We start from the raw sequence: 16,172 nt of genomic DNA on the forward strand, positions 1-16,172 counted from the left end.
TTGTGATCCACTGCAAGTAGAGATGGGGCTCCTTTAGTTGAACCCCAAGTAGGGCTGCTTTGTAGATACCCAGCGGGAAAGGGCAAATGCGCAGTTGTTGGGATCTACAGGCCTGGTAGCTACCCTAAGGTCTGTATGGCTAATGATAGCCTTACAGTGTGTCCAGGGCTCTGGAAGCCAATGGGAGACTGAGGGGGAATGGAAGCAAAACCCTGGAGACACTGGGCTCAGATTCCAGAGAGGTGGGCCTGGGACACAGAGGTGGCCTGGGCAGTGACATGTGCAGCCATGTGTGTGGCCAATCAGAGAATGACTGACTAATGGCCGTATGCTGTCACCACCGTCTTTCAGCATGGAGGCTCATTGCCTGAGTGCCAGCCCAACCCTCCTACCATTATTAAATGTGAGCTGCAGTCAGGAGGTCCTTTGGGAAGCCTCGTCATGGATGATGATGAGCCTTCTGAAAGAAAGTGAGGTGTGGGTTTCAGCCGCCCACCGGCCCCCTTGCTCTCTCTGCGCTGTCTGATGCTCATGTGGGGTTAATCGGACCCAGGTCCCAGAGCACGGACAGGGTGCTGTGCTTCGTGTGTTCATAAAGCCGGGATTGTCCGTGTGGCTGCGGGAGACAAATCGTGGAAACTTCCAGGAGCGAGCATCTGACTCGCCAGAAGCACCGTGTCTCCTGGGTGTCCTGAATGCATCCCTTTTCAGTTGTGTTCAGGACATTAGCTCTGGGAGGCTGCGCTACCCCTCCAGGTTGTTTGTTTATCAGGGACCCGCTTTGGCCTCCGGTTGGCTTGGCATTTGTTCTAGTATTCAGGTCTTCTGGCGTTAACCCTCGACTGTTCCAAGACCAAAATGCAACCCGGGGAGTCAACCAAGCAAAAGTCAGCTAAGCCCCGCCCCATCCTCTCCTAGGGCTTGGGTGCACTGTGCCTGACACTGTGTGCCTTGCCATGGTGGCGTCCCAGCGGCTGCTCTGCAGTTAGTTTTTAGAGACCGAAGCAGGGTGCTTGGTTATGTCAGCCTTGCTGAGGCCGTCTGATCCTATTGGGATGGTTCCACAGTGTGGTTTGTCCCAAGAAGACCCCATTCCTAGCCCCAGATGGCCCTCTGGTGTGACTGCCACCCACCATGCTACACTGTGGACTGGATCCTCGTAACGTCTCAGCGTGGGAACCATCTAGTAGTCACAGGGGCCTCCGTGGTGACACCCTCTTCCCCCTCCCCCAAACTGTGACCTCACCTGGTTGAGGAATCTCCCTAGGATTGACTGGTTTTGATTCCAGTGTGCAAACACCGGCCTGTAAGTTCAAAGCCACCCCGTGGGGATCAAGTCCCTGTTTCTGCCAGCCCAGGCAGACAGCTCTCAAGTGGCCCCTGGCTTCTATCTATGCTGTGTGGGATAATTGTGGTCACGGTAGACTTTGTTTCCACATTAAAATGCTCAGGGAAACCTGTTTGTGTTTCTAGCTGGGTCTAATGCGTGGGCAGCCTCGTTATCTCCTCATGCAACGTGGTCATTTTTAGGGGAATCGCTGCCTCCGTAATTTGTTTTTATCTCCTGGGGAAGGGTTCCCGCCCGGGTCAGCTGTAGTTCTAAATAAAGCCGGTTTCTAGGAAGCCGTGAGCTAATGTTGACAACCTCCGGAAATCTAGATAAAGGAATACGAGAAACTGGACAACGAAGAAGACCGGCTGCACCGGAGTCGGCAGATGTACGACGCCTACATCATGAGGGAGCTTCTGTCCAGCACGCACGTGAGTGTCCCATCCTGAGCCCCAGATGGCACCACGTGCGGCATTGACAGGGTCTCTGCTGATCTTTGACAATTTCCTAAACACTAACACTGACTCACTGATGCTGGTGATGGTGATGATGGTGATGGTGATGGTGATGGTGGTGGTGATGGTAACGGTGATGATGATGATGATGGTGGTGGTGGTGGTGATGATGGTGGTGATGGTGGTAATGATGATGATGATGATGATGATGATGGTTAGTGTTGCTGTATCATTTAGGGGCTCATGCTTGCTAGGCAAACAGCACTGAGCCATCTCCCTAGGGCTTGCCTCATTGGATTAGATTTAGCTATACTTTGACTGTTGGGCAAACCAGAGTTATATTAATATAGATCTTCAGTGATTGGGATTGATCAGGATTACTAATACCATGCTAATTTTATTCATGGTCAGAGAAGTCATTGTCTCCCTTAGGAGTTGGACAAAACAATCTAATTGGGATAAACTAGGTCCTAGGAGGTGACACAGGAGCGAATGGATTATATAGCAAGGTAGACATTGCAATGTGGTTGCAACTCAGGCTGTTTTTCAAAGAACACACGGTCTTTACCTACTCTGTCTGAGGCCATGGCCACTAACCACATGTGGCTACTTGAGTTTACCTAAAGCAATTACAATTAGATGGAGTCACTTCTGGGCTTCCCATGAACTGTGTCTCAGGTACCCTGGAGCCCCGTGTGGCCAGAGGCTCCCGTCTGTGACAACACAAAGGGATGACATGGCACCGTGTCAGGGCAGCTGTCTGGATGGCCCAGCCATGCCTTAGCACTTAGGATGTGGTTACAGTTTGTAGCGATGTGTGAATGGCTGGGGCACACGCTGGCCTCTCTCAAAGCTTCTGCTGCTTCTTTGCTGTGCTATGTAGAGGGAATTGGAGCCTGATACGTGCTCACTGCTTTGTACCTGGGTGCGTTGGCTGGGCGTGGGCTGAGCCCTGCAGGATGCGTGTAGTTGGTGGAGCCTGCGTGAACTTGGCTTTCCTCAGCTCAGCTCTGAGGGGCACTTCAGCAGAGTCATGGGTTTTGTTCAAATGGCTTGTGGAGTTTATTCCCACCCTCTATTCCCCCCCCCCGATTGAGTGAGGTGTATGCTCCAGAGTTAGAGGCAATGCTCTGAGCACTCCAGGGTCACATACTGCTCAACCGCTTCTATCCTGAACACTACAAAGATTTAAACCGAGACTTGGAGAGCTGATCCCTCCATGACAGGCCTATGTGTTTGCTGCTGTCTAGGCTGACTAGCTTCTCCCCCAAGAGCCTTTTCCAGCCCAGGTTGTCTGTAGAGGTAGCTGTGGGAGTGAGGACAGTCGGAGTCTCAGATAAGCAGCATGTGTTCGTGTTTCTGTGAACTATAAGAAACAGGCATCCCGTTAATCACCCGAGAAACAATTCGAATAAAGGAGATCACGTTGAAAGGTTTCCGGAAGACGTAGTTGGCAACCCACACCGACGGAAGTTCTGTTCTGTTTGCCCTCTGCTGGGGCTCAGTGAGACCTCCGGGCCCCAGAGCCATCTGTCCCTGTGGCCCGTCTTGTAATCCTTGTGTTAAATTCCTAGGTGCACGACCCTGCATCTGTGTTCTCTGACACAGCAGATAGCTTACATCTGTAGAACTGTCATTAAGGAAGGAAATGGTTATGTACATAGTCAGGCGGTGGTAGGCCTCCTGATGCTCTGTTGCCATGGGAACCTTGACCTGCTGAAGGGTCTATTCTGGGCACCCTAAGGAAGGACAGTATGTGCTTGGATTGTCTTCAGAGAGCCCACGGGTCACTCTTAGGGGATCACTGTGTCAAACCATCTGTTGTAACGCGTGATCTACAGACATGTCACCTCCTTATTAAAAAATGCTCTCTTTCTTTCTTCCTTCTTTTCTCTCTCTTTTTCTTCCTTCCTTCCTTTTTTTTTTCCTTTTTCTCCTTAAAGCAATTCTCAAAGCAAGCTGTAGAACATGTCCAGAGCCATCTCTCCAAGAAGCAGGTGACGCCTACCCTTTTTCAGGTAAGATAAGATTACTTCAAAACAAATGTCCCAACCCGCCTCCCTAGCAGACCTGGTAACATTTCCTCAGCTCGTCAAACACACTGACACGCATGGCTGTCCGCTTGGAGCACGCAGGTCCTCTCGCTGCAACCTGCTGCACGCACAGACAGGCACTAAAGATGTTCCTGCAAAGGGGCTGCTGGCTGCGGCCGTCTTGTAACTGGAAATCCGTTGAGCTAAGACAGAGCTAAGCCTTCCTCCCGCTTGGCATTCGGTGTCTGTGATAAGTGGGGGTGATGTGGCTTGCAGTGATTATCCTGTGGATTAAGTGGGATTTATGTTCCAGAGTTAGAGGTGATTCTCCAAGCACTCTGGGGTTCCATGCCCTTGGACTGTTTCTATCCTGAACATTACAAAGGTTTAAACCGAGACTCAGAAAGTTGGCCTCCCATGACGGGCCTATGTGTTTGACTGGCCTTCTCCCCTGAGAGCCTTTTCCAGCCCAGGTTTTCTGTAGAGGTGGCCACAGGAGTGAGGCAAGTCAGAGTCTCAGATAGGTAGCATGTGCTCCTGTTTCTGCAAAGTATAAGACACAGGAATCTCATTAATCGATTTTCAACAGTGCGGTGACTGGATTCATTCCTTATCAGATTACCAGCTTATTTACAGTGAGATACACTGGTAAAGCACAGGCTAGCCCCTGGATCCTCCATCTCCCATGGCCATTGCAGGTGCATGTGACTGTGCCGTGCTGGTTTTGGACTTGGTGTCTTAGAACAGGGCAAACCTCTGCAAAGCAAAGTTGATGATCCTCAGGTCCTGAGCACCCGCCTAGTGGCTCATCGGCATTGCCGTTCTCTTGGAGTGTTAGGTGGACCTGTCTGCACACTCCAGAATGCTCCCAGAGTTAGGATCAGAGCCCGTGTCCCTAGGATAACCTTGGCAAGCTGAACTGGTCTACCAGGCATTAGTATGACATATACACGAGCCAAGTTAATAGTAAAACACAGAGGAAGAGAATTTCAAAGCAAGACCACACTGGGAAAAAGGAAGAGATCCATTCCACCCTATGTCCATCATCTGGGTCCTGACGTGAGGATAAGGGTCAGGCTATAGGCATAGCTGGACAGTCCTGGTGACAGTGTGGCCATGTCCATCACATTGTGTTCTGATGAGTTCTTAGAATCATGTCGTCTCTTCCAGCTGGCACTGTGCCTCTCAGTGCTTCAGCCTTCTCCTCCTCAAACCCTGAGACTCCTGGGGAAATTCTAGTTCTCTGCTTGCTTGTTACCTCCTAGTCTGGTAGCTGAGCGGAGGAACATAGTATCTATTTTGATTGTCCTCATCCCTACCTGGCCAGTTACAGGAAGAGTCTATGTTTCAGTTCTGGGCCTGCTGCCCTCCCCTGCAGCTTCCAAACCCAATTTGCTTGGAGATTTGGTGGGGTGGGCACACACAGGGTGCTTTGCAAGGGGCCTGCCCTTCACGCTGCTCCTCAGATGAAAGCTGAGATCAGATATGTTGTGTTCTATAAAAACAAGGAGAGGAGAGAAGGAATATATTTGGTGGATATGTAGTCAGCTGTGGGAGAAGGGGGTACCTTTGAGGGCCCGTGCAGAGGCATCCCTTACCCCTGAAGGACCAGCCACACAGATGGTATAGTATAGAATAGAGTTTATTCAGGTCATGGGGAAGGGAGTCGAGTGAATAGAGACAGAGAAAGGCAGAGGGTGGGAGTGGGGGGATAGAGACAGAGAAAGTCAGAGAGAGAGACTGGGAAGGGAGGGAGGAGAGGGAGGGGAGGGGAGGGGGGAGAGGAGAGGAGAGGAGAGGAGGGAGGGGGAGGGGAGGAGAGGGGAGGAGAGGAGAGGAGAGGGGGAAGGCAGGGGATGGGAGGGGAGGGCAGGAGAGGAGAGGAGAGGAGTAGAAGAGCAGAAGAGGAGTAGAGGCCAGCCATGTGGAGAGGGAGGAGAGGAATGGGGGGAGAGAGGGAGCAGGAGCAAGGGGACAGAACAAGAGAGCAAGAGAGAAAGGAGGGGCAAGCAGCCCCTTTCACAGTGAGTCAGGCATACCTGGCAGTTTCCAGGTAACTGTGTGGTGGAGCCTAGACAAAATGCTAACAGGATACCTTATAGTAAAACAGCATGGTGCTGATGTCTGTACTGCTGTCTCCATATTTAGAGTGTGAGTGCTTTGGTTTTCAACTGATTCACACAGACAGCCTGTCGCCAGTCACGCCTGGCGTTGCAGAACTCTACCGTAGATCACGCGGCATGTCACTGGAGGTTCTCAGTAGGGAGATGAAATACAGCATTAAGACTTATCTTCAAGAACCAACAGTGACTACTTGCAGTAGAGTTTTATTCAACTCTTTGTTTATCTAACTCTTTGTTATTTATTTATTTATATTAGCCATTTGGGATACTGTGTCCAATATCAGGAGTGGAGGCCCCAGCCGTCCAGCTAGCCTCTGTTGATAGTTTCTAGGCTGCATTTCTAGTGGATGTGGTGTAAAGCCAGAGACACAGGGAGGGACTATTCTCTCATAGTTACCCTCTCCTGAGAACTGACAGAGTCTGGGGAGAATAGCACTCATCCCTTCTGAGCACCTCGGTGCCCTTTCCACCTCCTGCCTCTGGGAGGTCCCTTTAATTTAGCATAACCATGCTGGGGACCAGGCTTCCAACCTGAGACCCTGCCATGGGCAAACCACATCCCATCCTTGGTACCTGCTTCTCCATTCAAATTTCGCCCCAGTAACAATGAAACAAGATCACTGCAGGCAAGAGTGACAGAGACTACGGTGGTTATCAGGGTGGTCCCAGGGCACACCCACCTCTGAGCTGTTCACCTTCAGCAGGGTGGAGCTGTTAGTGTGGCTCAGTGCAGCTTGCATCCTCCCAGCCTGGTGCAAACTAGATGCATGCCTAGGTGGACAGAGGGTGGGCCGTTGTCTTGTGAAGCAACAAAGTTTGCAGTGCGACACCATGTGTCAAAGTCAGTGAAAAGTAAGGAATTGCTATTTCTTGTTTGCCAATCTGCTTTAGAGAGAAATAATTGCATAAACAGATTTGGAGGTGAGAGAGGGGCCTGGCTGGAGGTGGATGTGTGAGTGTGTGTGTAGTGCATGCATGCATGTGTGCCTGTGTGAGTGTGTGTTTGTGTGAATGTATGTTTGTGTGTGTGTGTATGTGAGAGTGAGTTTGTAGGTGTGTGTGAGTATGTGAGTAGTGTGTATGTGCATGTGAGAGTGTATGTGTGTGCATGTGTGAGGGTGTATGTTTGTGTGCGTGCATCTGTGAGTGTGTCTGCATGTGCATGTGTGAGTGTATGTGCGTGTGTGTTTGTGTGTACATGTGAGAGTGTGTGTTGATGTGTGAGTGTGTTTGTGTGTGTTCAAGTGTGTAGCGTGTGTGTGCATATGTGCATGTTTGTGTGTGTGCATGTGAGAGTATGTATGTGAGTGTATATGTGTGTGTGTTTGTTCATGTATGAGTGTATGTATGAGTAGTGTGTGTGCATGTGAGTGCCTGTGTGCCTGTGTGTGCATGTGTGTGTGTGAGTGTGTTGGTTCTATAAAGTACCTGACGAAAGCCACCTGAGGATAGAAGGGTTTGTTGGGGTCTGCAGTACACAGGGATACAACCATCATGCTGGAGAAGGTGTAGTAGCAAAACTCCATTTTCAGAAAACCATGAGGGACCCAAGCAGCCACTCTCAGACATGCCGGGAGATCTGTTTCCATGGTGATTCTGGAGCCTCTCAGGTTGGCAATCAGTAACTACCAGCACTGGTTAAAATGTGGCCAGGTGGTGATCAAGGGGTCCTAGAGAGGCTTGGCTGCTCCTCCATTACTAGGAAGAATGGAGCGTTTGATGGAACAGAAATGTGAACCATGAGTGAGCACACTGTTCCCTGTGGAGAAAGTCTATTGGAAGAACATGGGACCTCTCTACTGAGTCCCACCTGAGCTCCCTGCCACCAGGGTACTCCTTTCTCCTACCGTCTGTACTTGTTTTGATATGCTCTGAGTGAAGACACTGAGAGGGTTAAATTTCCCATCATCCAACGCATCAAACAGATCAAGATATTTTCCCAAAAGATCTAGTGGACTCTGGTGAACTCTGAAGCATGGCCATCCGCCAGCTTCTTGTTCTCAACTGGAGCGTGTGGAACAGAAATTGTGGCTGTTTGTTCAGTGCGATGAAGCAGAGCTGAGGCAGAGAATAGTGGATCCCCACTCAAGGAACCTGGGGCTGTGTCAGCATCTCCCTGGGTACTCATTAGAATCCCTGACCACACCTGCTCTGCCCCATAGCTTCCTTCCACTTCTCGGCGTCTAAAAGGTATAATGTTAATTAATTAATAACACGGCCAATCAGGATGATTAACTGTGGGTCTCTCGGCTTCGGGTCCTTAAAACTCAGTCCATGTGGACGAAGCGCATAGCAAGGCGTGCTGGGAAGCTCACTCAACAAGGCCCAGTGCCAGATGAAAACATGTGACCCTGTTTTCAGAAACTAGTCAGAATTCCAAGATGGCGACCGGGGGCCACATAGCTAAGGGCTGGGACCCTTTATGTGCCTCAGGGAGACAACTCGGGTCAGTAAGGCAGCAGCTGGTGAAGAGCTGTGTGCAGTGCAGTAGGAGCTGACAGAGATGATAATCCTGGAGTGAGACTGAACACGCTGAGGGGACAGTGAGAGGGACAAGCCTGGGGCATCCCCTGGACAGCATCCCGTGAGCAGCACGATTGCTGACCTCAGGCCACTGGCAAGCACCCTTTCTCCGTCTCATTTCTATTTACGTGGTGCCCTTTCTTCTCTATTCCTTGCAGCCGTACATAGAAGAAATCTGCGAAAGCCTTCGAGGCGACATCTTCCAAAAGTTTATGGAAAGGTATGCAGCTCCGTGTGTGCACACGATGCATTTCCCCGGTGTGTGCTATTTTATCCCTCCGCAGACCCTTCCTGGCCAGACTCCCAGCCAGCCCTTTGCCACACTTCCTCCTTGATGCTTGATGTTATATCTCTGGGATGTGTAGCCCTTGACCCCTACATTCTACTTCAGCTTGTTCTAAAATTGAAATGGCCTGGGGAGGGGGGACTTCCATTTTACAAGGATCACAAGGGAAGCCTTTGCGGACTCAGTATGGTGGCTGTGTTTTTATCTGATTCCCATCTTAGGCTCTTGAGGGCTGTCTCCCAAGACAGGGCAAGCCTGGGAAAGGACAAACTGTGTACTCAAGGGGCATCGTCTGCGCATTTAATGAATTCATCCCGATGGGTTTCCACGCTGTAGAAGTGGTGTGTCATCCGATACTCTGAAGTTGGTTCGGCGCCCCTTGAGCTGTTTACTCGTGTGTCTCCCAGTCGGTTCGCAGGGCTCCGAGCCTCTGAGTAGAGTCCCCTGTGTGTGGTCTCCCTTGACGGCGTGCGTTGTGATTCTACTAGAGTGGAGAGATAATTTATCCTGGAATGCGCTCAGTATCTTGGGGACTGACATTCATCTGTGTGATCCTTGGCCTCTGAGCCTGGGGCCAGCCGAAAGCTCTGGAAAGAGGCTCAGTAAAGCCAGCGAGGAATGCAGGCTCAGAGCAGAGCTTTGGCCTTACCCAGGGCTGGCCCCACTGCCTAGATTTCTCAAATCTGGAGTCCATCTTAGTCTAGTGTGACTGGGTTCCGCTTGTTCTGTGCCTTGAGACTGGTCTGTCTTTACGTCCAGAGTTGGTGATCCCTCGTCGTGGGATACCAGGGGTGTGACTTACTTTGTACGCGCTCGTTTACACACACACACACACACACACACACACACACACACACACACACGCACACACGCACGCACGCACGCACGCACGCACGCACACACACTAGGGTGTGAAAACACATTTTGAAGCAGTTCAAGTTTTAGGTAGCAAATTGACAATCAATTCGTTCATTTCAACACTTTAGTTTGTTTTCTGTTAATGAATTCTCAAGGGGAGGGGGGCAATGCATGCTTGCTGTAAGTGTGGAGTTTGGGTTTGGAAAGCACAGGTCTTGAACGTCACCAGAGTTGGTGGGTGGTGCACTGAGGGCTGTGACTCCCTGCTGCTTCTGGGGACCACAGAAGCTGAGAGCAGGGAGGCTGGGAGCCCAGCTGACACAGTGACCCTCTTGTCCTCAGCATCAGAGTCAATGCTGGAGTGGCAACAGGTGAGCCCGAGCTCCTCCCACATCCAAGGTTTACTCTCTTGACCCTGTGACCTCAGAGGACCCTGGGCTCTGGTTACCAAAGGTCTTTGGTCCCTAGAGACTTCACTTCTGTTCTGAACAACACAAAGGACAAATGGGCTCAGTGGACACACGTCCACCTTGCTTTTTCTTAACGCAGACATCACTATGTTTACTTATTTGTTAACGAGCAGGATGTTGGTGTGGTGTTGTCGCTACAGAGGTCCAGGAGAAATGCAGAATGTGGGCTGGGGTAGTGCATCGTGGTGGTGGAGTGTCTACCTGACAGGTGTGGAACTCTGGATTCAGTCCTTGGAGCTAGAGAAGGGAGAGAGAAAGGAGGGGGGAGTAAGGAAGGGGCCAATGGGGAGGAAGGACGGGGTGGGATGGGGAAGGTTGAGGAAGACCAGAGGTTGCATCTTACCTAGTCCCTGACTGATTCCTCATAAAGAAACAGAATCCAAGATTCTTTAAATGGGGCCAGGGGGATCTTATAAAGTCCCAAGTGCCAGCAACCTAGGAGAAAGCTTAAGTTGCTAACACTCTCTCTCTCTCTCTCTCTCTCTCTCTCTCTCTCTCTCTCTCTCTCTGTCTCTCTCTCTCTCTCTCTCTCATGCACGCACGCACGCACGCACGCGCGCACACACACACACACACACACACACACACACACACACACACACGGATCGCTAAACAGACCCTGAATAAAAAGGCTTCCGATGCCAATGACCCAAATCCCAGCGGTCTTTTTGAGCATATAGCAACTTTCCCCTTGAACCTAAAAATGGTTTTTAGAGGGTCTCCTTCCAGCCTTCCAACATCTCTACGAGGCTCGTGGTCCAGGAACGCACTGGTTCATGTGGAAGCATCAACCTTTGGGACTCCCATCTCCTCAGAGTCTGGGCTCGACAGGATCTGACACATTTACAACAAGCCTTAGAGTGAGTTGTGCCCAGCTCAGGGGGTGGAATAGCCTGCACTGTTTTCCAGCTAAGCATTAACTTGCTGTGGCAGACTCCTCCAGGGGCAACAGATGTCCCCTGGCTGTGTGGCAGAGTCTGCTCTAGGGTCACCTGGGTATAGAGTGCAAACCTCTCGGGACTGGGGGCCTGTGGCAGCCAGAGCTCAAGGCACTTGGAAGGTCAGAGGGTAAACCTTGGATATGGTAGGGGCTCAGGCTCACCTGTTGCCACTCCAGCACTGACTCTGATGCTCAGGGTCACTGTCAGCTGGGCTCCCAGCCTCTCTGCTCTCAGCTTCTGTGGTCCCCAGAAGCAGCAGGGAGCCACAGCCACACTGCTGAGGTTTCTCCTTCTTCCCAAGAGATGGCAGGGCTCAAAGGAAAATCCTCAAGCCCTTAGTGCACCACCCACCTTCCTGCACAACTTTGGTGAAGTTCAAGACCTGTGCTTTCCAAACCCAAACTCCACACTCACAGCAAGCATGTTTGTTTTTCTTTCGGGCATGAATGAAGACAGCAATTAGCATGCGGTGGAGAAGGCCAGTGTGAAGGGGAGGGGTTCTCTGCTGAATTCTGTGCATCTCTGAGGAGTTAAGGAGCCTGTTGGTCTGGGTCCATCTGCTCACCCACGCATGACCTTTGTCCAGTTCTCTTTGCTGGCCTTGGTCTTGGTCCTCGTAAATTGGGGTCAGAATGCCCCAGTTCACGGAGCTGTTGAAAGGAGCCAATGAGCCATGTGGATTGGACACGCAGTGATCATAGGCTGTGTTTGCTACCCTTAGCATTATTTGTGTACATTGCTTGTCCTTTTGGTTGTTTAGAGCAGAAGGTCTAAAATAGTAGTCATGAGTCATCCCTAGCTACAAATTGAAAGGTCCCGGGTGTACAGAGAAACCAGCTCTGGGAAGTAGTGATTCTTTTCACTGATCTCAAAGTGGCAACTTTGTTGTTCTGATTTGTATTGATACACTGGTGAAGGCAGCTCTAGCAGCCAGAGAGTGATTCACGCTGATCTCAAAGTGGCAACTTTGCTGCACCCGGAGGTTTGCATCAATACACCCTTAAATCAAATTATGCGTGGGGCATGTGACCATTGAGGAGAGACACCAAGTCTTTTATTTAAACAGAAAAACAAAGCCGTGAACACTGGGTAGAAAAAGTTTTAATATTTTATTGTGTGAATTGTATCTCATCATACCTGCCCTCCTCCCTCCAGCTCCTCCTCCTTCCAGCTCCTCCTCCCTCTAGCTTCTCCCTTCAGCTCCTCTCTCCAGCTCCTCCTTCCTCCAGCTTCTCCCTCCAGCTCCTCCCATGTTTGTCTCCTCCCAAGTTCATCATGGTCATGTCTATAATAGCTATTGCTATGTGTATATACATGTGTGAATTTTTATATATATATATATATATGTACATGTGTACATATTCACACAGGTATGTAACCTGAGTCCATTTAGCTTTGCTCACCTGTACATGTATGCAGAACTGGTCACATGGTATTAAACCTATGTGGGTGCTTGGAGTAGACGGCTTTTCATTCAGGGGTGTGAAATGTCTCCTGTCCACGTTGGTAGGTTACCTGGTAATGTCACTGTGCTGGTCTTGTTCCAGCAACCATATTGCTAAGAGTACATGGGTGTGACGTCCATATTGTATGTTGGTCCTCTGGTCTTGTAATCTTTCTGCTCCCTCTTTCAAAGTTTTCCTGAGCCGCGGGTACAGGGGTTACATTGAAGGCGTGCCAGTTGTGCTGTCTGAGAATGTTTTCCTTGCGTGAGAAGCAGCACGGGAGTTGGACCCCATCCCACAGGTCTCTTAGAACTCCAGTTAGGTGCTACGTAACTCTCTAGTAATTATTTATATTCTCTTTTAGCGAAAAATTCACTAGATTCTGTCAGTGGAAGAACGTGGAATTGAATATTCACGTGAGTACCATACTTCTCTGCCCGCCCCCCTTTAAATAAAAACTTCCTCTGCCCTAATGTCGTGAGAAAATGCTTTGTTCTGGAACGTTCTCCCCAAGGGTATGCAGTGCAGCACAGATGTGCTTCATACAAGTCCATGGACTAAAAGCTGGGCTCCCATGCTCAAGGAGAAGCCATTGCAACCTTAGCTTTCTTTCCTCCTCTTTGTGTGAGAATGAGCTTACGTACCTAAGAAGGGCTATTTTAGGTTGCGATTGATTGACCCTTTACCAAAAATAACAGTGGCAACGTAAGCCTTCCATTCACTATCAGGACTGTACAGCCTGGGCTCTTGCCACACTGTGAAGTTCCCTTCACCTGCCTTACTGTAGGATATAATAAAACGAGCAGAACAGTTTTATAGAATAAGGTTTCAGAGTTGTTCCGTTTCCTTGTTCTTAGTTTGGAATTGGCAGAAGTGGGGGTTGGGTATTCAGCTCCATGGTAGAACACTGGGCTAGACAGTGCAGGAGTCAGGCCTCAGCACGAGGGACAAATCTCTCTCTCTCTCTCTCTCTCTCTCTCTCTCTCTCTCTCTCTCTCTCTCTGTGTGTGTGTGTGTGTGTGAGAGAGAGAGAGAGAGAGAGAGAGACAGAGACAGAGACAGAGAGAGACAGAGGCAGAGAGGCAGAGACAGAGAGAGACAGAGAGAGACAGAGTGTCTGGTTCCTAGGTATCGCACCGTCCTCTAAGCTGAAATGTCAGTCACTCTAGGAAAGGACTGCTCTGGGGGTCATGTTTGGGTGCACAGCTCTGTCTACACCCTCTACTCTCCTTACATGGATCTTCTGGAAATATAGGGTTCGGGTTTCATAAAAGAATCCATTGTGGTTTTGTTTTTAAAGAAAAATGTGTACTTAAAGCAGTATTGTGGGAAGGTTTTTTTAAAATCTTCCCCTTGCTTCCTATGTTCTGGATGATTTAAAAGAAAGGGATTGTAACTCACACACATGTGCGCGTGCGTGCATACACACACACACACACACACAGATTCATACACATATACACATACACACAAACATACACACATATGCACACAGGCTTACACACACAAGTATATACACATATCCACACAGGATAACATACATATAGAGTCCATACACATGCATGCACATACATACATACATACATACATACATACATACATACATACATAAATACAGTCACACAGAGGCATACACATATACACATAGACACACAAGCACACATATATTCACACAGGCTCACACACACACACACACACACACACACACACACACACACACACACACATACACACCCTTTCCTGGCCCCTGAGCTCTGTCGATGGATGGAGTGTGTGTGTGTGTATGAATGAAGTCTCTTTCTGTGGCTCTTTTTATGTTTGTGTGAGGAGTCCCGACTCCCATGGCCTGCCTCTCAGCACTTCCAGTCAGAGAGTGTTTGTTCTGAAACAGCTGCCCTCCGCATGGACTCTTGTCTTCCCACCAGGACGGTGTGGAGAAGAGTCACTTCTTATATTGACTAGTAATTCTATACTTGTGCTTCCCTGACATCACAACTTGCATGAGGTTTTCAAGAGTGAAGAGACAGTCCCCTCCCATACTTCCCCCTCCCCCACCCCTGTCTCCATGTTGGACTGCAGTCTCATCTCTCAGCTTAAGGAATCCATCCTGGGAGTGGGAGGTGACACTGGACCATCTGTCTGTCCTTACCCTGACGTCGTGTGATTTCACATCTTTATTTTGTCTTGTGCTCCACAGCTGAGCATGAACGACTTCAGTGTGCACAGGATCATCGGCCGAGGAGGGTTTGGGGAAGTTTACGGCTGCAGGAAAGCAGACACCGGTAAAATGTGAGCCTCTGTCTTGTCTCATGGGACTGTTAAGGGGGCCTCAGTCCACAGAAAGAAATAGATGTTTAGATTTGATCAGGAAGCCCTGCCCTTCATTTCTTAGGCCCACTCGGAAGCTAACAGGATCCACACATGGAGTGCTTGCAGCAGGGAGCCTGACCTGGAATTGCTTCCTGCTCTCCTTTGAGCTTGATCCAGTGACCCATGGTGCCTTCCCTTGTGTAGGGATCCTGCTGCTCACGTACTCAGGGCCTGACTACTGACTGCTAGTTTTCCAGTGGCGGGTTCTATGAAAACCATCCTGGTCAAGGGTGGAGACTGGAGCAGCCTGCAGAGTGTTTTGAAGGTCCCTCATCAGCGATACATTGTTTCCTGTGTTCTCAGGGCTCCATGAAGTGGTTAAGCTCCTTGCTGCCTCACTGTTTTTCTATAGGTCATATGACAGAGTCTCATGTAGCCCTGGTTGGCCAAATACTCGATCTGTAGACCAAGCTGACCTCAAACTCAGAGGTCTACTTGCCTCTGCCTCAGAGTATCCACCAACACGCTCTGCACAGTGTTTCAGTTAAGAAGCCATGTGTTTTCTGAGTTCTGGGCTCTGACACCAGCCCCCACCCCACCTTCCAGGCAGTTCAAAGCAAATGTGACAGTCACGGAGAATTGTCTATCCTTAAAACTCCTGTAAGAAGTTAAGAATCCTCTTTCAGCCTCCCACTGTTCTACCGAAAACATCTCTTGCTTTCCGCTGCCTACGATTTACAGAATAAGCCAAATTGATGGGCCAGTTTCCCTTGTGACTTTGTCACAGGTTCTGGTAAATTTTAAGCTGTCAGCGGGCCCCTTAGTTAGCCAGGAGGAGACATGAAAAAATCTTCTTGTTGGGCTGAAGAGACGGTTCAGTGGTTAAGAGTACTGACTGCTCATCCAGAGGTCCTGAGTTCAATTCCCAGCAACCACATGGTGGCTCACAGCCATCTGTAATGGGATCTGATGCCCTCTTCTGGTGTGTCAGTGTACTCACATACATAAAATAAATAAAATCTTTAAAAAAAGAAAAGGAAAAGTCTTCTTGTCACCTGAAAGAGTACTGGCTATGTGTGAGTGCAGGAGAATCCAGTTAGGGTCTTATACCTCCAAAGAGCTAAATCCGATCCATGCATTCATCTCCTCTCCCCGGTAGCACCAGAGCGCACGTTACGTATTTATTATTTTTGCTTCTGCTCCATTTATCTAATGCATCTCTATCCACACGTTGAGAGAAATGCCTGTAGTACCGTGTGATTGCTTCCTCCCCACAGTGGAGATTCCCTGGAGGGTATCTGGGCACCATCTTGCTTCCTTTTGCCTTGATAGAAATAGCTTAGAAGTTTGTGTAACCTGGCTCGGGTCCCCGGCCTAGACTGCGCCCTTGTCTTTATG

The 16,172-nt window shown here is 49.6% G+C and overlaps 1 protein-coding gene across 1 annotated transcript in view; it reads left to right on the forward strand.

The window, feature by feature from the left end:
• The window catches only part of Grk3 (G protein-coupled receptor kinase 3), a 108,003-nt gene that overhangs the window by 51,198 nt on the left and 40,633 nt on the right, over positions 1-16,172 (forward strand). The window contains exons 4-8 of the mRNA XM_032886630.1: positions 1,660-1,761; positions 3,729-3,803; positions 8,623-8,684; positions 12,829-12,880; positions 14,662-14,753. Coding sequence (XP_032742521.1) covers positions 1,660-1,761; positions 3,729-3,803; positions 8,623-8,684; positions 12,829-12,880; positions 14,662-14,753 — 383 coding nt within the window. The remainder of the gene's footprint in view (positions 1-1,659; positions 1,762-3,728; positions 3,804-8,622; positions 8,685-12,828; positions 12,881-14,661; positions 14,754-16,172) is intronic.

The sequence above is a fragment of the Rattus rattus genome, chromosome 16 (assembly GCF_011064425.1).
Source record: "Rattus rattus isolate New Zealand chromosome 16, Rrattus_CSIRO_v1, whole genome shotgun sequence".
Taxonomy (NCBI): domain Eukaryota; kingdom Metazoa; phylum Chordata; class Mammalia; order Rodentia; family Muridae; genus Rattus; species Rattus rattus.